At 45.1% G+C, this 21,392-nt stretch overlaps 1 protein-coding gene across 4 annotated transcripts in view; it reads right to left on the bottom strand.

Annotated features, from left to right (window-relative positions):
- LRRK1 (leucine rich repeat kinase 1) overlaps positions 1-21,392 on the bottom strand; it is a 77,612-nt gene that overhangs the window by 17,343 nt on the left and 38,877 nt on the right. For all 4 annotated transcript variants that reach the window (XM_027688472.1, XM_027688471.1, XM_027688474.1 and 1 more), the window contains 12 exons: positions 18,305-18,434; positions 17,658-17,770; positions 16,593-16,807; positions 14,403-14,567; positions 12,249-12,421; positions 10,162-10,282; positions 9,752-9,911; positions 8,869-9,145; positions 5,725-5,896; positions 4,177-4,340; positions 2,966-3,105; positions 1,230-1,479 (listed from right to left, as the gene is read on the bottom strand). In XM_027688472.1, the coding sequence (XP_027544273.1) occupies positions 1,230-1,479; positions 2,966-3,105; positions 4,177-4,340; positions 5,725-5,896; positions 8,869-9,145; positions 9,752-9,911; positions 10,162-10,282; positions 12,249-12,421; positions 14,403-14,567; positions 16,593-16,807; positions 17,658-17,770; positions 18,305-18,434 (2,080 nt within the window). The remainder of the gene's footprint in view (positions 1-1,229; positions 1,480-2,965; positions 3,106-4,176; positions 4,341-5,724; positions 5,897-8,868; positions 9,146-9,751; positions 9,912-10,161; positions 10,283-12,248; positions 12,422-14,402; positions 14,568-16,592; positions 16,808-17,657; positions 17,771-18,304; positions 18,435-21,392) is intronic.

Below are 21,392 nucleotides of genomic sequence, written 5' to 3'. Positions count from 1 at the left end.
GCTGGCTCATGTTGCACAATGGATTTCTCCAGAAAAACTTGGCCAAATAAGCAAAAAAGGCTTTTTACTAATTTATCCCACAAGAACCAAACAGATCTGGAAAGCACATAAGCTTCTTTTCCAGTCAGATGACACAAATAATGATACTTGTACCATTTATCTGTATTAATGATTTTTTTTGCTTCATTTACCTCCCATTCCTCTTCTCTCCACTGAGGCAGGACAGGATGTTTATGAACAGCCCCACACTCTGAAACCTGATTATTCAAATCAGCTTAGTGTTCCCAGGCTGTAATTCATCATTTCCCCACTCTCCCAGAGACTACTTTTACAGCTGTTCACACTTCAAACATCTCCACTCGCCTTGCACCCGTCAAATAAATCTTTAGGAGATAGCAGTGTGAGGAGGGTGTCTGCCCAGAAAAATGACCCCAAGAAAGCAACAGAGGCCAGTGGGAGCACAGAAAGCTCTGACAGCAGCCAATAGGGCAGTTTGGTCTAGAGGTTCTGCATCGGGCACTGAAAGTTCTGAGAGAGCATGAACCAAAAGAGACCCTGGTCTCCTCTCCTGCCTGCTGTCAGGTCTCTTGTTCTACACACTAAGTAATAAGGGGTATAAGACCAAACCCATCTGGGAATGCAGTTAAGCAGCTTAAAGATTTGGCAGTGCTGCTCTGGGTAGGGAAGAGCTGTTTCAGCTGTTCAGGACTGCCACACATCCAACACATCAGCAGCCCTCAGCCGAGCAGGAGCCTTGACTCAATGTGAATTCTCTTGTGGTGCCTATAAATTCAGTCACCTATAGCCCCTTAAAAAAGTCAGGCAATTTCAGGGCCAACCTTGTGATGCAGCAGCACTTCCTTTTGGTTTTGCCACATTAAAATCTCCTTTGTGGGATCCCAGAAAGACTCCAGCTACAGAAAGCTCTGGCCAGAGAACTGGGCAATGCAGGACAGCTGTGGTTTGAAAAGGGGACTTTCACATTGCACCACAGTGATCTCAAAGGACCCCTGATGTGATGACTCGGTCAGCACACAGCTATTGTCTAGGCAAGTGCACTGAACACCAGGAGTGCAGTTTAGGATGAATTGCCAGAGCAGGGATTGAGAGCAGATGGATTTGTTTCCTGTGGTCAGTATGTTCCTCTAGCAGAGATAACTTAGGAAAAGAGTCCAACTGAATTACATCGGCACATTGAAACTTAATCAAAGGCCCTCAAAAAACATTACCTGGCAGGAAAATCAGTCATGAAAAGCTCTGGGACCAGTTCTTGGAGAGAAACGGGGATGTCAGGGTGGTTGGGACATGTTATGTAGTCCAGTTCAATGGCAGTCAGGACACAGTCCTCCATGTTAAAGTACTGGGCATCCTCCATCCTCTCACCACACTCGTTCTCCTCCGCCTTGGCAGCTGCACAGATGTGGCAGGGCACATACTGCTCCATCAGCAACGTGCCATCACTCTCCATGGCTGTGAGGGCTTCAGAGCAAGCAAGCAAACAGAAAACAACATCATTCACCCAAACTGAGGAGGAACAACAGCTCCAAGTGCATCCGAATGACTGCAGGCACTACCTGGATCCGCTGGCTGAAAACGGTCACACTCATGAAAGCAGCAGAGCATTGACTGGAATAGAAAATAGCTTTTTGCAAAGTATGCAGAGATAGCAGGGACAGCACTGGGGAGACAGGACTGGGGACATAACCTCACACCTCTCCTGCTTTGGGCACAGGTAACGCACGGGCTGGTAAGGAAAATATATTCAGGATCAGCAGAAATTAGAAGTATGTGAATAAAGCACTGGAGAGACCCTCCTAGGTGCTGGGTGTATCTGTCTTCCCAGACTGCAAGCTGCCAGATGGCTTCAGGTGGGGAGCAGGCATGGGAATGGGAATGGGAATGGGAATGGGAAGGGGAAGGGGAAGGGGAGCAGACTGGGAGGCACAGCACGCTGAGCTCAGATTGAGCACTGCAGGTGCAGGTTCAGGGTAAACACTCGCCTGCAGCAGCCAGGTTGAGAACACAGTTACTGTGGGCTCCCTCATGGGCAACATGAGAGAAATGTGGATTGTACCAAGATTAAGCCTTTGGGAGGTTCACACCTTTCCGTAAGTACAGAGGGATTTTGTGGTGACAGGCTCTGTTAAATGCCCACAATTAGTCAGGGTGAACACAGACTGCAACCTTTGAAGTCATGACTCTTCTCAAGCTTCAGTGATTAACGTTAAGCATTATTTTAATCCAAAGGCAAATAAAATGTTCTTTTATCTTCAAAACATGTAGAACGTGAATACATGAGAGTGCACCACTGTTTCCTCCAGAGAGCCTCCAATTAAGAGACTTTGGCAATGTTTTCTAGACCAGTGTGGGATGACAAAGAACACTTCAGATTTTGTTTTGGTTTTAAACGAAGTGATTTGGGGTTGCAAACAGCGCGCTGGGTAACAGCAGGATCTGTGCTGAGCACAGGAAAAACAGCTGCAGGAGTCAAGGAAGTCACCTTGGCACAGAGTCCTTGGTACCACATTCACTCTTGCCTCTCACATCACAATTTTATAACTTGTAGGATGTTAGAAATGGTGGGCAAATTCTGATCCCAGCTGATGCCAAAATGAGGTCTATCTATTAAGAGACAATGCAGTGTTGCTTGGGCCAAATTCTGCCCCTGCTTCGAGCACTGGAAGAGTCTCTTGAACTCCTACGGGTCCTGTTCGAACTGCAGTGTTTCACCTGTGCTGCAGTGACTGGCAGACTGAAAGACACAATGTCTAGACCAAAGGGTGTTGCCAACTAACTTCAATCTGTCTGCAGGTTTATCAGTTTTTATCAAATATTACTGAGTTGAGATCGTCAGAGCCTGAGGGGTCTTCAATTAAGATACAATATTGTGCACTAGGAGAGCTCTGTTAAGGAACCTTCTGTACAAAAGACATAACACTGCACAGAAAATCAGTGATTCTCTTACCAGGAAACCACTGGTCTATCAAAGAGTTCACGTGGTCCGTGATGAACGCCATGGCTGAAAAGTCTCTCACTTCTGACTGGGAAATTATTTTAATTCCACCACTTTTTTTCTTTTTCCAGTTCACATCCGAAGACTCAACACTGTAAGAAAGCCAAAAGACAGACCTGTGAAGCCTTTGTGAAGTATCAGCGTCAACAAATTTTCTTTCTGGCAGGAAAACTGAGTTCCATAATAACACGTAGTTCATAAGCCATCAAAACATAAAGCAGTCTAGCTTTTGAGGGTGATTTTCAATTCAGTCTGTTCTGCAAATGACTTTCAGAAGAGAATTCTTGCACAGAAATGCCAGTTACTCACAGAGGGTAAATGCTATAGAAGGTCAGACCTAGAGAAAACTCTGGCCTAAGTGAGCTAAGTATGATGGAGAATTTTGACAGAAATGCCCCATACAGCATGATAGAAGGCTGGGAGTTTTAAAATCAGTAATGAAATTCCAGTGGAATAATCATATGAATAAGAAAGATTCCAAAAACCATTAGGAAAAGTTTATTGACATAATTTTTGCACAATTCCCATGAAACTGTAACCCCCTGAAGTATTTGGAGAAATAAGAGTATGACCACTACCATGGTCCAGAATTTGGGATTCCAGCCTGTGATTTGCAGTATCTGGGTCCAAACCTCTACTGAGCTTTGAAACTCAGTAAAGTCCCTGTCTCCTTCTGATCTCCAGCCATGCAACAGCATCAGTGGTCCCCCCCCTACCCTGGCAGGGACTGAAAGAGCAAATGCAACCACAGTCCCCTGTTGCACAGAAGCAGCTCCATTGACCTGGATCACTGACACACAGTGGTGAAGTTTTAGGATTTAGTGGAAAACTCACTGAGATAAGGAAATCTTTGCATGTGAAAATGCATGATTTTACAGTGGCAGAGTCCTGCTCTGAATATCACTTTCTGTTCTCAGGCCTCTTTAAATTGGTGGCTGCAATAACAGATAAGGTTGATATATTCAGAACTGGCAAACAATCAGTTACAGATCATTTTTGTCACTATTTGTTACCAGATGAGTTATGTCCATTAAAGAGCCTCCTCTTCTCCTGATGAGTGAGCACACAGCATGAGTCAGGCCCATTCATCTCCATTGAGCTGATGTGTTTCATACACTCTATTAGTGCCCTGTCACACATGCTGCATTAGGAACACAAATTACCTAAGATAGCCTCCATCAAAGGTAACGAACAGACCTTCCTGCCAGTAAACAGTGTGAGTCCTTTTGACTCGGAATGTGCTGCAGCGGTTCCTTTGGGTGCCTGTGAAGCTGTAGATGGTCACCTTTTTGTTTCTTGTCTTGGTGTTCTTCTTGTTTTCAAAAAGCTGAAACAGGCAGAAAATGAAGAAATCATTAAATTGCTGAAATTTCTCTCAAGGATGTTTTAATCAAGCAATAAGGTCACTTCTTTTTTTGGCTTTCACAGGTGCTATCGTAGCTTTTCCATTAAAAGCGACTTGTGCTCATAAAAAATTTTGCAATGGAATGGAAATACATGTAGTAAAATTGGTTTTGCAGCAATGGAAATGTTTTTGTGCAACTCAAAAAAAGAACACTTCCATATCAGTGAACAAAGTTAATTCTATGACTGCGACATTTGTCATATTTATTGTGCATTTTCCAGAAGTCATAAACCCAAAGAACTAAATGTTCTAGTGAGTGATAAAGTCTGCCTTCAATGTAGAGAGTTAACTTTTCCACCTGTTTCAGTGGGAGGAAGATGGCTCTTCTCCAAGACACTTCAAACCAGCACTTAGAGCAAAATGTATTTCTGTTTTAAAACCAAAAAGTTAATCTGCAGAACTCCCCTGTGCTCATTGCTCCAGCATTTATTTGACTGCAGACGAGTCTGACGCCTGGGAACCTTTCCATTCCCTTCATGAGGACTGGATGAAGTTCCTAGGAAAGGTGCTCTAGGATTATGTAGTGCCCATGAGGATGTGAGCAAGGGGTTGCCAAGACAGCCCGTTAAAAGAGGTAAAGTTATTACATGGTTTGAGAAGCCTGGAACACAGAGGACCTTCCAAAAACAGGTATCATGTTTTCCATGTTCTGTACATCACTGACAGACCCCAGGTTAATGGAGAGCTGTTAAGAAGATACCAGAGCAGTACTATAAATATTTTGCAGGTATTTATTACGGCTTCAGACAGAAGCTGCTGCAAACATATGTCTGCAACAACATCAAAATCCACTCAGCTCTCAGAACCTTCAAACACTACTTTAATGACATTCATAGCACTTGCACTAACAGGGTGCCTCATTAAGGCAACAGTCCTGTAACTTTGTTCCCATTTCAACCATAGACATTCAGATAGCTGACTTTGGTGGAGCTATTCCAGATCTCCTCTGGCAAACGCTGCGAGCAGAGTCTGGCCTAGTGGGATGGTCATGGACAGGAGCCGCAGGCAGAATTCCAACTGCTTGTAATTGGAAGATGCTGGAGGTACTGAGACCTTCCAGGGGATCATGTCATAAAGAGGCTGTGGAGAACTCAGGCTTTCTTCCCCAGTGCCAATTGTTGTTCTCAATGACACCTACCGTAAAAACAGAATCAAATTTTGATTGCAGAGTCTCATCTCTTCCTATTTACTCAAACAACGCTATTGATGTCTACGACTGAAGTGAGCTGGATGTGAAGAGACATCCCACTTACACTGAACAACTTCAGCTGTCTGTCTTTGCTTGCAGAGAGACACAGTAACCTACCTGGAGGTCCATCTCTGCCAGGCTGATTAACATCCGGGCTATGAATCTCTGCCAAAAGCCAACGGGGACAAAACTCATCTTGAAGACCCTTTGGACTGTGTTTGTGGTCTGGTGGCAGAGCCCATGGATATCTAATGCTGGCTTGGTAGGAAGCAGATGAGGGAGGAGGTAGCTGAAACACATCAAGTTCAACAGCTCAGATTTTAGCTACAGCTTGTAACAGTGAGTACATTGTTACCGGATAATAAGGCGATTCAGTCTCCAAAGAGATTTTTAATGGCACAGCCCACTGCATATAAAAAAGCTTTTAGACTTAAGCACTGCAGCAATACATGAAGAAATTAATTTACACTATGGAAGCAAGCAGAGGCAAAACAGACATTACATAATCCAGCCAGGGCTATTGGACAGGGCTAAAATTGATGTAGTGAGCATTTGTGTACTCACAAATTAATGCATTAAAATATAAGAGTCATTAGAATAGCTGTGATGCTGGGACTCGTTTCTTTGGTACTACTCTGCCCTGGTAACAAGCAGGGGATTACAGCTGTGGAGCACAAGACAAATGCAAAAAACAACCTACAGCAGCTCAGGTTCAACAAGCCCAGAAGGTGGGGAGAGGAGGTGCCCTGGAAGGTGACAGTGATGCAGTTCCAGGCTGCAGGGACTGGGCTGCTCTGGCTGTGCCCCCAGCCCCAGAACAAGAGCACCTCATGGGTCAGCACAGCAGAGTTTCCTGCTGTTCCACACTGCAGCTGACGGGTCCCTGCCACATCCCTGACAAACTCCCAAAGCAAGAGCTCACTTTGCCAGCCTGATGGCAGCAGAGAAATCCCTTGTCTTGCTCAGATTCCTCCTGCAATCAGATTATCAGGTACTTTGCCCAAGTGTGGGGGAGACTCAGTGTCATCTGGGCCTGACCAGTCAGCAGGAACAGAGTTATGCTGGTGGAGGGGACCACAACAAACTATTTTCAGATCTCCCAGTAAGCCTAGAATATTCATTTGTCCTGATCTTTAGTATTTGGGAAGCTAAAACCCCTTGGAACGCTAGAACTGTCTTGAAAATGATGAGCTTTTGGCTTTCAATACCTGCCAGTAAATCTCTTGACAGTGATTCTCTTCAGTACCAAACACATCCCAGGATGCCTGTGCAATCTAAAATGTTATTTGCTTACAGGCAGACACACTGCTGTTTTATCAGTGCTGAGCCTGAGAAAATGTGTTGGCATCTGGGGCTCCTCGTTGACGGGCACAATGACAGCAATGAGGCACATGGCCAAGGGACCTGACCAAAGTAACAGTGGCAGGGACTGAACACGCAGCTAGAACCAAGGCTGGGTCAGAATCCAAGCCTCTCACATTTTCTCTCTAGCAGCTGCAGTATTCTGTAAAACCTGAAATATCAGCTCAGAAAAAGCAGCCATCATTAGACAACAGCTCTCTCCATATGTCACAGTCCATAACATCTGACGACATCTTACACCATTGAATAATCCGTTCCATGAAACATCTCTGGAATGTAAAACTATTAAAAATTTCAGTTATAAATTACAATAAGAATGCCCACTTTTAACCCTAATTTAACAAGAGGAACACAGCTTAATTACGTGCACCTTCAGCACAAAAGTGGAGTACAACAAACTAAAACTTCTTGCTCTATGAAAGTAGTGGATGCATCATAAGACAGCCAATAAATTTCCTCAGCACATCCAAGAAAGGGTCTAGGAGTATAAGAAGGGCCAGTGAGGCCCTTCTGGACCACAACTATATAGTGGATTATAACACAGATGGTGATTCGACGCTCTTGAGCAACAGCCAATGCAAATTTTGAAAATATGTGAAACATGCCCCCATCCACCCTTTCAGAACAGAAACTGGCAGCTGCTTTCTCTACTGACTGCACAGAAACCCTATCTGGCAATCTAGACAATAATTGCAGCAGCACAGTAACAAATAACTGCTCTGTGTCTGGCTAGTACATTAAATTAATCCAACCTGCTACAGCTATAGTCCGTCAGTGGGAAGAATATTCTGCTAATGTGGCTTGGATCGCGCAAAAAAACATTGGTCAGGCCATGAAAAAGCAGTTTCCTTGTTCCCGAGGCACAGACAATGTAATTGCCTTGGAGAAAAATGGCAGATAGTGACAAGGAGTCCAAAAGGCATTTTGGACTGAGCAGAAACATTGCTGCTTTATCTGTGTTAAGCCTGAGAAAATTTGTTGGCATCCGGGACTGGATAAGTGACAGGCATAATGACAGCACAGAGAATGCTGCACTTGTGCTGGCATTCAGAGCTCCCGAGGGGCTCAGGGCGATGCAGCCGCGCTGTCCTGGAAGGGCAAGGAAGTGAAATGCAAATGCCACATCAAAAGTGCAATACAACTCTGGTTCCACCGTTAACCCAACAACAGGCTGTCGCCAAGCAGATGGGAGAGAGAAAAATCGCAGGGAACTCTGCCCAGAGGAAAAGAGATCGGGGGGCAGAGGGGAGGAGGACTCATTAACATTTAAAGAGAATGAGGTTTCTTACACTATTTCTAGGAAAACTATTGATCAACACCTATTGAGGATAAAAACTGAGTAAATCACGTTGCTACTGAAGCTACGCTTTCCTGATTTCACTAGAAATAAAAATACTACTACTTTCAGGGCTGACGTAATTATTGATTACCCAAAGTCTTCTGCCACGCTCTGAATGGAAGAACCTTTCACTGGAAGCAGATGACTCCAGCCCATCTATATTTCAGGCCTGGCAGCCACGGCCTCACATCCTCCCTCGGCTGCAGCTGTGCCGGTTGAGCGCTCACAGCTTCCACCTGCTCATCGCCACATCCCCGGCGGTGTCACTGCCCCTCCGGGCTGGTGGCTGAGCCTGTCACCAGCCTCAATGCACCCAGGGGACAAAGACCTGCTCTGTAAAGCTTTCACAGTAGCTGGTTTGGACCAAAAGATGCTCAAGTCAGGAAATACAGCCCAAATGGATGGGCGCCTTCCATTACCGTCTCTAACGCTCTCAAATACTTTCTCATCGCAAGATCCTTGTCCAGACAACCACTTAGAGTGGCAAAGCCTGTTAATATCCACTGATTAAAGGGACATTTTTCTCCAGTCTGACTAAGCCTCTCTAATTATCAACTTACCTGTTATTGGCCACAGGCAGTGCAATTTCAAACTTGGCCAAGAACTGGAAGTACTGCTCTTCGGTCTGCTCAGTGAAGCCCGTCCCGACCAGCAGCATCCTGAGATCCTCTGCTCTGATGACTCCATTCTTAGCTACAGACTTGGAGCTCTTGATGTTGAAAATCCTCTGTAGGCACTCTGAGAGCCAGACAGGGTCAAGGAAGTAGAGGTTCCTCAGGCCGTGGCTCGTGTCTGGGAAGTGCAGTAGTGTACCTGTTTCTATGAGAAAATTAATTGCTGCAAAAAATAAAGAGTTGGAGATTAGCAATAGACCAGCATGAGGAAACCACAGTGCAGAAGAATGAGATTATGAGGCAGTTTGTGCAGTTTTATGCATTCCAGACATATCCAGCACGTAGCCAAGTCAAGAGAGTAACATTTATCTGAGGAGTGCTGCTATCTGACACTCCACTTGTAAACCCCACATCTCACTGCTTCACAGGCAGTATTTCTGTCCCCACGACACCTCCCCTTTACCCTCCTCCTGCCATCCTCACAGGGAAGGGCTCTCCCTGCCTCCTGTGGAGCAAGGCCTCCGTAAAGATCACAAGACTGGGGCCCTACAGAGAAGTCAGCCTTGAAACTATGGCAACCCTCATTCTTCACAGAGCAGAAACGAGACAAAGCTTGTTTTAAAAAAATAAATAATAAAATCAGTAGACTCAGACCATCCTAGAAACTTCCCAGTCCCCTCCCCAAAGTCCCATTACTAATTTGCTGTCTTGCCAATTTCTAAAGTGACCTCTACACTGGTATAGAGCACTTTGTATTTACTATTTGTGGAATATTTCAGTTGGACAAACATATTAATTTCTAAGAAATTATTGGTCTGATCTGACCTACCAGTCTGCAAGTCTTCATAGTCTTTGATGTCATTTCCAGGTGTTTGCTCAATCATCAGTTCTATTTGCCTGTCTGTTAAATACTGTACATCATCATTCTGACTCCTCCTGTGCTGTTCTGCAAGGACAGCTTCTTGAAGACTAAGGTAACTTCTTGGTATCTGCAAGCCACACGAGAAAAACAGCAGTATCAGTATCAGACAGCCATCACTCTGCTGGGGATGAACTGGCTGCCATCTCCCCTTCACAGGGATCTTACAGGGCTGTCTTTTCCCAAAGCCAGATTGCCATCTTTATACTTCACATGCCTCCTGCATCAACAATAACTCCTAAAGTTCACCTCCCAGTCCAACACTAAGCCTCCCAAAAGGCCCACTTTGGTAAGTATCAAAAAGAAATCCCAATTCTCACCAATCTCCCTGCAAGTTTCTGTGAGCAAATTGAGCTGCCAACGTCCTTCATGTTGCAAGTGACATGAAAAATCAGCTGCCGGAGTCCCTCGAGGCCTTCCAGAGTCTTACACGAGAGCTCACTGCAAAAGTCATGCAACGGGTGAAGATTATCAAACCTTATCAGCACACTGGCTTCCTTTCCAGGCTCACTTTCTCTTATCAGTGGCTTTAAATTTCCTGTGTCAGCTGAATGGGAGGAAGGCTGTCAGTGAGCATTTTTAGCTCAAGTGGCCTGGAAAAGATATATTAGGCCACATCTGTATTAGGACAACCTCTGCTCTGCGTGCTGCATTCACTGTGCACTGCTGTTCTGTTCCCTGTGCTCAAGGATCTCTGGGGACGTCCCTGGCAGCCTGACCAATGTCATCCCCCTCTGTCCCTTCAGTGCCACACACATCCTGGAAGGGATTGCAGGGAGGAGGAGAACACTGTGCCCCAGCAATCTCTGGAGACAAGTCCAGTTCTCCCCACCTCAGATCAAAGAGGCACAATGATGACTACCAGACACCTTTCCCCACCCTCATTCCGGCCCTCGCTCAGCTGGATCCTGTAATCTGGGAATTGATGCTTAGATCCTAAAAGCTGGCCTTCATTATCTCTTTAACAGCTAAAAACATGCTCTCTCCAGCTCCTACTAGTTTTGGTCTTTTTATGGACTGGATAAGAACAGTTCTTTTTCACTTTTCCCAACAAAGAGTCTTTCTAACTGATCCTACACGTGTTCCCATGGCAGACAGAAAATCCTTTTCTAAAGCAGGATGTTCTATCTCAAACCTCAGCCCTCAGTGGCACTGGGATGCTGGAGGACCTTGACCACTGATAAAAAGCACTCTGGGTCACCCACACAAGGCTTACACACTCCTCACACTCTTCTGGCCACATAGAGCTGCTCAGAGGAGCCCCATAAAGGTGGATAATGGGGTCTACCCAGATGGGGCATAGGAGGAAGGAGGGATGAAATCAGGCACAACTCCAACTGGGAAAAAATGCAGGGGGAAAGGAAGGTGAAGAGGAATGTGCAGGATGTGTGGCAAGGGCGAAAGAAAGTCCCCTTGAGGCAGAATGACTGAGATCATGTTAGGATGCTCTGTGGTGATGGGAAAAGAGGCTTGAGATAACCCAAACACAAAGCTTCCTCCTTCTCATTGTGAGTCTTTGATCCTCACCCGGGGTCCCTGGTACTCCTCCTAAGGGAAGAGCCAGCTGGGGTGCCCGACACAGCGCTTGGATCTGCAGAGCAGTGTGTGGGAGGTGGCTGATGACTTTGCCAGGCAGCAGATGGGAAGTGCTGAGGACACTGCAGTGCCCTTCCTCATTTGCCAGCTGCCACCTGCTCTTGCCCCAGGCAGTGGTGATTTTACACTGTGTGGTGCCAGCCTGCTGCATCCATGTTCACCCCTTGGCTGACAGACCTGCTCCTTTCCCCGCCAGAGACAGCTCCTCTCCCCAAGGGCATTCTCTGTCAGCCAAAGGCAGGGAGAAGAGTCAGACTGCATGGCCTGACTGACACCCACCTTCCCAGCAGCACCAGCTCTCCATTATCACACTGGAGAACTCGGCTGGCACAGGTTTGGGCCGAGCTCAGGGGGCTGACCCACTCCTGGTCCAGCCAACGCTGCTATGTGAGCTGTGTTCTCACATCAGGTAACACCCACACAGCCTCCCCTTAGCAAACCCTGTGGCTCCCACCTTGTAACAATCACGCTCTCACTCTTTGCAGCATTAATTAGTCAATCTGCACCTTCTCTCCTTGTGACTAATAAACTGTATCACCATTTAATGGTCACAAACCTGAGTGAAGCAGGAGCAGTAAACAGGTTGGTCAAGGTCATGACTTTGGAGCTTGCAGCTCTCAGATCCTCTTATCCTACCCTTGAGCAACACTGACCTTCTCTCTCATTATGCTACATTATCTCAGTCAAAAATAGATGAAATGCAACGCTGACGAGTCCTTAAATCGGTCCCGTTGCCAAGGAGATCGAGTATTTCAAAATTGTTTAAAGTGACATAATAGTGACTGATCTTCATAAAGGCACAAGTACTCACTGCAGGTGCTTGAAGGTGATATCTGGGAAGCCAGTTGCTCTGGATCCAGAAGGAGACCGACACAGAGCCAAGACATATGCCCTCAGAGTTGCTATCCTCTCAACGCGGAATTTCGTTTCAATTAAATCAAGGTGTGTTCCTACCACCAGCACCACTGAATTTGGAGCTTTGGCCTGTAAGAGAAAACATTGTCAGTGATCTCATCCAGATTACGTAGTGGTAAATGCAGTGAGGACATGTGAAAAGTATAATATTTAAGAGGAGGGAGTCACACGCATTAATAAAACAGTTTATATATATATATATATATAAAATAGAGGCAACCTGTCGTGGCAGCCTGACAACAGCAACAAGCGATCTGGGTATTACAGAAGTTCTGCAGAACACAACTTAATCATCTGCTGCTACTGCAGAGCAGGAAACTGTCAGTTTGGGTTTATTACATCAGGGTTTAACATAAAGGGAGTTGCCCTGTGGTATTAAGTTGCTGCGAGTCAGCTCAATGATGGGAACCATGTCTGCCCAGACAAAGTTAACCCACTCTGTAGCCAGAAGATCTAACTGTGACTTCCTGTAAAAGGCTCCTTCTGCTTTGGAATGGAGACCTGGGGAAGTTACACAAACTTTTTCACCGGAGGCATATGGAAAGGTGAGATAAACTGCTAGAAAAGTCTAAATCTACTTAATACTGAATCAGAGCAAAGGAATGGATTAGATGATCTCGTGGTTTCTTCCAACCCCTCCATGACTGTATTACAACAATGGAATGTATCCAGATCTCAGGGAACACGCTGCCAAATACAACGGCATTGCACAGGCTCAAGCAGGGATCAGACTCCCAATCTAAATGACTTTGACCACAGACAAATACTCAGATGCAGCAATATATGTTTATTTGCAGTCAATCCATTTCTCTCTTACGATTCCTGCTGAAATCTCCCAACCGAAATGACACCAAAGTCAATAGGAGTGGTGCCTGCACCAAGCCAGACCAAAGGGCCCACTTGGCTCAATATGCTGCCTGGAGGTTAATGAGGAGTACAGGCACAGGGTCACATGCAGAGGTTTGCCCTGGTGTGTTCTCCCGCTATCCAGCAGCCCACAGCTCACCGATTTCCTCAGCATGAGACAGTATCGCTGAATTAATAGCACTTGATGGATTTTTCTTCCACCAGTCTGTTTTTCCAACTTCTGACACCCACAGCACATTGTAGTTCCAGTAAATTCCACAGGTTCTGTTGTGTTTAGGATACTTCCCATTGTTTGTTTCAGTTACCATCTCATTATTTCACTTAATCTCCCAATTCTATTGTAAAAGACCATGAACAAAGACTCCCTTGTGGTTTTCTCCTTACGCCACTAAGTCTACACATAGCCCTCCTCATTTTTCCATACTTTTACCCACCATGTTCATTTTTCTCTGTATTTTTTTCTGATGCTACTATGTGCTTGCTGGGACGTATTAAGGACACAGGCACATCATATATTTTTGAAATATCATAATTTTACTTTCAGATTTGTTACATAGTTTGTGTTATTGATAGCTGCTGACCATTAAGACAATATTTTTGTAATGACAAGATGTTTCTTTTCTGAGAGGTGTCAGCTTAGAGCCCATTTTTATGTATGCAATGTTAAGACAATTACCAAAGAATTACAAAGAATTATGTACATGTTACTATAAAAATCATCAACACCAATGAATTCACTGCAGTCTCAGCTGAGACCTGTCTGGGAAATACTCTCTGGCTTACCTGAATCTAAAGTGTTAAAAATATAACCTCAAGACTAATGTGTGTCTAACCCACACAAGAAACAAAATGCTTCAAACCCCCCTCAGAGCACAGTGTGGCCAAACACTAATTCCAAAATAAGTATGTTCAGCCTTACTTAGCAAGGGTTTATAAATCAGCTTTTGTTTCGTTCTCTGCTCTGTGTGAGGGAGAACAAAGCAAATGATAAATTTAAACCATTGAATATAGCGATACGCCTACAGCATAATGGCAAATGAATTTCAAAAGCTGTGCAAAATTCATAGCCTGGGGACTTTTTAAAAGCAGACCAAAAAAGAATCTGTAATATCACATATCTGCATGCTGAGCTCCTACTACTTTGATAAATAGATACCCCCAGAGTCCACCAGTGACTTCTTACCTCAATGTTCAGCAACCAGAACTGTAAGTTTGCCACAGCTTCTTCCCCCAGTGCCAAGTTCCAGACCACTATGTACAATGCTTTGTCTGTGAAGAAACACTGATTGACTGTAGACATGCTTGCTGGGCCTCCGATATCCCAGACATTGAACTCCACTGAATCAACCTACTTAGACAAAGAGAAGTGTTCAAATCCAACGGTGGCAGTAAATCACTGGGAGATAATAGCTGAAGTATAAACCTACGCCTGCATAATGTATGACACAAGAAGGGGTTCAATGTCCTAATTGTGCCTCCAGGAAAGATAAATCAACAAGCAATTGTTAAGCATGGCTACCACTTCCCCACAGGAAATCAAGACTAATTACTCGCTGCTAAAACCATAGAGGTGCCCTTGATGCTGGTAAATCTCCAGTTAATGCTGGGGATTCTCCAGTACAAACAAGGATCTCATTCTGAGCACTGTATTTCACTGCATCTGGAATAGAAACTGTTTCACCCTTGTCTGTGCCACACTTGACAGGACTGGTGAAGCTACTTATCAGCCACTGTCATGGGGAACAGGAAACCCCTGCTGAAATCACTTCCACTGAGCTCAGACTGAACTGAGCCAGGCAGAATAGGGATGCTCAGGAGATGGGAAACTTCTCAGGCCTTTTATAAACACCTCCTACATGTTGCTTTGAGGCTTCTGACGTGTGTGCCACGCCAGAGATGGGCCAGAATTACAGTCACTGTAAACCAGACTCACTGATTTCTGGGGGAATATGTAAATGGAGGCCTCCTCAGCTCTGGCTCTCTTCCAAGTATCTCTGCATCCATTCCTCCGTGCAGCCCCACGACAGCAATAAGAGGGAGCATGGCTCTCTGCTCAAATGGCATTCAGGCTCCCAGCTGCAGTAGGAAGCACCTATACGCCTTGGAAGCTCTGTCCCTAAATCACTTGGCCCTGGAGAGGCAAGAAGCCTGTGACTGAGCAGAAAACTCAGTCACCATCCTCAGAGCATCACGTAACACTGAGTGGGCTGTTTAGGGCTCTGGGTCCAAGTACTGTCTGATCCCACACAACAAGTTACCCTATGAGGTTTCAGCAAGTGTCTCAGCAGGGCTCTGATCTCCCAGCAGAGTCCCAGTGTGAAGTCTCCCAGAAACAGCTGGAAGAACTTCCATATTGTTTAAACCAAGCCCTAACTAGCACAAGGGCTGCTTTGTTCATCCAAAAGACCTTCAGCTGTGAGTACGTGTGTGGAGAGACAGAGACTCAGAGGTAGGGACAAAAGCCTGTTCAGCATCTTGATCCCACTCCAGGTCTCTGATGCTGTCTATGTTATTATTTTATTCAATTACTCTTCAACACAAAACACAAAAATCCCTTCTCCCACCAAAGTCTTCCCTTTAAGGAGCCAGCCTGTGCTTGCTCTTTTCTTTCTCTCTCTGGCCTGGCATTCTTTGCTGTAGAATAGTTGAACTCAGCAGGCTCCTTCTCCCATTCCAAAACAGTCTGGTGGTCATGGCTCTCATCTGGGAATGGAGAGCCATGCATTTGCACCCCCTCAGCTCTGACATGATCTCAGGACCAATTCTGCAGGCTCTCATCCTTGGGCTACCATGCAGGTGGTGGACTGGGCCACCTAAAATGCTTGGATGAATTCAGTGCTCTCCAGATGAGTTCAGTATGGGTTGACACACTCCCTGAATGAGCCATCTGAGATCTGGGTGTTTAAGGTATGCCTTAGACATCCCCGGATTAGAGCAGAGGTCAGGCATCCCACCTTCCACCCACCTTCCTCACCTAGGATAGTTCTGATATCAAGGGACTCCAGCTTTAGGTACTGATGTCCCATTTTCTGGCCTCAAATGAAAGGACAATCTGCTGCTGGGAAGCTGATTTAAAACACTCTCTCAGAATTAGTGTCCAAAGGCCACCCGATCTGAGAGAGCCAGAATTTCAGCACAAGAGTCTACACACACTCTCTCTCTTTAGAATACGAAGTTGAGTGCTCAGGAAAACAGAACTGTCCTCTAGAAAAAACTGGAAATGAAACAGAATTGTGATGAGTCTAAAAACACATCACTTGCGAGGCAATGGAAACTGTCTTTTATAAAAGGGCTCACAATTTCAGCCCAAAAATTGGACACTGCAGGGCTCAAACATCTCGCTGAAGGACAAAGATCTTTGATTGGTTTTCACCTTTGCCTTGTGTCCCACTGGCTTGGGGAGCTCCCATTTTGTCGTACGTATGGTGGCATCGCTGTGCATCATCTGGGGGACTTTCCCTGTCTGCAGGATCTCCACCAGCGTGGACTTTCCCTGCCGTGGAGGGCCGATGACGATCATCTTCATGAGCTTGCACTTCTCTGCCTTGCGCAGCTGCGCTCGCAAGTACGCCAGCACCGTTTTGGGGCCTGTGGGGGGGAAGGGAACGGGTTTTATCTGGGGTTTGCAGTCACAAACAGGACTGCACAAAACCTGCTGCTGCAGACACATCAGCTGAGTTAATATTTTCCCTGCAGTTTCGCTGTGGGCTGAGACAACCCAGAGAATAAACAAAGAAACCTCCAGCGGACAAACCTGAGACAGAGACCCCAGAGAAAGGTCACTGCTCTGAGGCTCCACAATGGAGCACTGTAAGGAGAAACAAATGCTGGGGCTCACATGCTCCAGAAGCTGAAAGGAAACATAAAATACTAATTTAGTATTGGAAAATACTCAGTTTTTCCTTCTACTTTTATGTTTCCAGTTAAAATTAGATTTAGGTTTCAACAGTATACTGCTGGAGAAGGAATAATTCCTAATAACTTTGTTCCCACAGGATTTTCTGATTAAAAGGCACAGAAAAGAAAACAGTATTGTAATAGATCCAAAAACCTAGCAGTTCACAATACAGTCCCTTCAATGGGACTGTGACTGCTGATGCTAAACATTTCAGTCTTTAGAAGGACCATCTAAATACCCTAAAATATACACACTGAGGAAGCAAGCCACGGAATTTATCTGGCGTGCATATTGCAAATGAAATACTGCACTTATAAGTCATGATTCTAACACATGATCTATCTTAAACTGATCATACAGACAGAGTTTAGCACTGATTATCAAACTTGCAAATGTGAGTAGGTTTCCCTGCGCAATTCCAGCTACCTGCAACAAGGGCTCGGGCACACACTGTCTGTTCCTGTTCTTGACCATTAAAAGGAAGAGATTTTCATTATATGTTCAGTCAGTTTAATAAAGAATACACAGGATAAGCCTTACCCTCTTTTCTGATCTCTGCAGGAACGTTACTGATATTTAGTTCCTCGATATCCAGCTGCCAGAGATTAGCCAGCTGTCCAAGTTCTGGAGGAAGCTCTCGGATACCAGGGTTACTGTACAAAAACAAATAAATCTACCAACAACCAGGCTTTGTGTGTTAGTAGCTGCTCTCACGGACTCTCACATTACACTATTCTCTCCTTGCAGAAATCTTCCATTAACATTTTAATAAGACTACTCAGCACTTTAATAGCAATTTCCATCCTAAAAGTGATGTATAACCTCAATCTATCGTCTGAGGCAGACAGATGTAATCATCTTTACTGGATAGTTGAGGAAATAAAGGCAAAAATGATGAGTTATTGAATCTAACACTACAGAAACAGACAGCAAAAAGCCAGAATGAACTAGAGGCACATTAGGTTCCCAGGCCTGTGTTCAAAGCATTAGATCATCTTCCCCAATTCAAAAGACCAGCCTCCTCCTTATCTAAAGCAAACGACGGGCCCAGTTCTAACAAGGGGCTGACTATTTCCAGCTTTTTTATTTCAAAAGCACTGGACATCTGGGGTGGGGCTCCACAGAAGACTGGTCACTAAAACAACATGGAAATAACACTGCAAAGCTTTTCCAGGACACAGACTTACTTTCCTAAATAAAGTTCTGTTAAACCTTTCAGAAGGCAAACGGACTGTGGGACAGAGTCCAGCTGATTGTCGTTCAGATAAAGAACCTCCAGAGAATCACTCAGAAACGCTGGAAACTCCAAAAAAGGACCTGGAACAAGACAGGAAACAAATTGCACCTTCAAAAAAGCAACAAACAGGCATCAAGGCCCTGAACCAAGAGCTTCACCTGAACTTTTTAGGCAGGACATGAGGTCACATTCATTGGCAGGGACCACCATGAAGTAAGAGCAGAAAAGCAAATGGCCTTCAGTGACAATCAAACATCAGTGTTCACATCTCAATGTTTGAATATCATGGTGATGCCTGTGTTTGAAGGTGACAGTGTCCAGGACTTCTGGGGTGTGAGGGAGGAAGTCCAAGACTGCCAAAACAACTATACATCAGGGGACGAGTGGCACTGTGGAATAGATGGTAATATCTTGTGAACTGCCCCTGTTCCAGCCTAACAGTTGGCACTGAAAGGGCATATGGAGGGCACAACTGGTTCTCAACATAGCACTGAAAGGGCACGCCAGTGGCACAACTGGTTCTCAACATGTTTTTTCCATATTGCCTGAGAAAAGCCAGAAGCCAGTCAGAATTTATGATCAGGCCCCCACTTTGCATCCTGGAATAATTTATGGTGGATCAAAGTCAACAAAAACAGAGAAGAAAACCCAAACTGCAGCTGACAGACTGATATATGCTGTCTCTAAAACACACTCACGTTTACCCCTCTGTTCTGTTTTACTCTGCAAGGACTCAGGGCACGTCAGACTCTCTCCATGTCTGAGCAGCAGATTGCGTATTTTGGGAGCAACCCAAGTAATAATAGCAACAACTGCATGGCTGAGTTGCTGCTGCTGGAGAGGTTCAAACAAAGGGAAGTTCAGCTGGTTCCAAAGAGCATCATTTCTCTCCACAAATTGCTCCTGGAGTAGCGGCACGAAAAGCTGCCATGAATTGTGTTGCTGCATTAAGAGTGCCACATCTATCTACCAAGGAGCATCCTGAAGTCAAGGAAAACTAGGTAGATTTTGAGTCTGATTAGGAAAGTACAACCAGCACCACCTGCTGCCTCCATGGTCAATCAAAGCAACTCCCTCAGATGTGAGACCCTGCCTTCCTCAAGGACAGGACAGTTCCACTTCCACCAAGATCTCCTTCCCTTACAGAGAAGAGTTGAGGAACTGTAACTAGACTTAGCCAAAAAAGAAAATAAAAAGAAAATGGAAGAGGTTTTCTCAGGAGAAAACTCCCCAGTTCTAATATTAACAGCATTTTCAGCCTGAGCTGTGATCAGAAAAGGAGTAAGATAGAGTCCCACTGTCTGCAGGGGTGTTTCATATACGTGACAGGACTGTCTGGTGTGGGCAGAGTGTCACAGTCCGCCTTTGAGTTTTCAAATAAAAAATCATCTTTGGGATTATTTTAGGAGAACAGCAGGCTTATTCATGGATGCAATTCACTTCCTTTCTGGCTCATCGCTGGACTTAAACTTTTCATTGTTCCTCTTCAGTATGCACCTAGGCACAGACAGATTTAGTCCTTCTTGGACACGTAGAAGCAACCACCTAAAATAGCAGCAAGAGTCTGAATTCACCAAAGAGTCCCAGGTGGAAAGGGGTGTACTATATTGGAAGCTAGCTCGAGGTGTTTATGAATTGTAATTATTTATTCATGAGTTATTTATGATTTCTCTGGCTTGAGCTCAAATTTTCTTTTAAAGAACTGTAGAAAAATTAAAACAAATCCCATCTTGAAAATATATTTTTGGATGAGTAAACACCACCAACGCCACATGCGTGTGCAAGAAGTTATTCTGAGATTTATCAATCAAGTATAGTGAGCATCCATAAATTATTGTCTTAAAATAATCTAGACTTAAGTAAACAGCTTTGTTGGTAAATCAGATGAAAACCTGCCCCCCCACACCAGGAGACTTCTGTGAGCAGCTGATGTACTCCAGCTTCTGTTTTCTCTTGATGTTCTTTAAATTCTTGGCCACATCCTCTAGTCTCACCAAGCTATACTTGGCAGAGGAACAGAGAGAAGAGGATGAGCTGGCTTTGCTCTGTCTCTGTGGCTATTCAACCATGGCACCAGCCAGGTGGGCTACTCTGTGCCTTCCTGCAACCTGAGGCCACCTGAGGCAGCTCAAAGTTGCACCAGGGTATGATGTGCCAAGGCTTTCAAATGCTACTAATGCAGAGTCCATCCTCTCCTCCTTTATGCAGGGGGTTATGCTGAGTTTGCAGCATGTAGACGTTTCCATTAGGATAGCAATTCCCTTTTTAAAGCTGGTTTTAGTTGCCTTTGCCTGCTGCTCCTGCCTTCCTCTCCCCATTTTTACATGCTGCTGTAGCACTTCACAGAGAAGCTCTGAGGATGTCAGACTCCACAGATTTACAAGGTTCAGACTCCTCCTGTAGTTGTTCCATGTTCAGGACTTCACCAATGTCACAGCACTTCTATTTGCATTTCCTACTTGTGACACAGGGCAGACCAACCTCTGCTCCTCCTTAGGGTGCACAAACACTTTGCTGCACAGCAGCCTCTACTTCCATGGACATTAAATGAGTAGGATTAGCTTTGCCTGGAGGTCCAGGTAGAGCTTCTGCCTCCCAGATGAGCAGACTGGAGGTGAGGATCTTGAGCCCTAACCTGCAGCTATGGCTGTACGTGCTGCATTTACCAACTTTAACTGAGATCATACACAATTTTCAGGGGAAATGATGAGAGTATTTGCTGCAGGAGGGTCTCCCTCCCATGAGCAGCCAAGGGCTGCTCGGATGTGTTCAGGGAGGCATTGGCTCTATCCCACTCTGCAGTTGGCAAGCAACGCTTTAGAGCCAGGCATTCTGCAGGCAGCCAGAGCAAGAAAGCTCTCTAAGTGCTTTAAAGTAAAACAAATAAACAAAAGAAATGGAGACAAATCCCACAGAGATCAGGAAGCAGTGCAATATCTGAAGATATTCCTTTGTTCTCTCTGGGATTTCACGTGCACTAATCCACAGCATTTCTTCTGCTCTGCCCCAAACTGTGGGTGCAAATCACAGAGACAGGG

This window comes from Neopelma chrysocephalum, unplaced genomic scaffold (assembly GCF_003984885.1).
Source record: "Neopelma chrysocephalum unplaced genomic scaffold, ASM398488v2 Primary Assembly neopelma1_75, whole genome shotgun sequence".
Taxonomy (NCBI): domain Eukaryota; kingdom Metazoa; phylum Chordata; class Aves; order Passeriformes; family Pipridae; genus Neopelma; species Neopelma chrysocephalum.
This window is presented reverse-complemented; position numbering and strand designations above follow the sequence as displayed.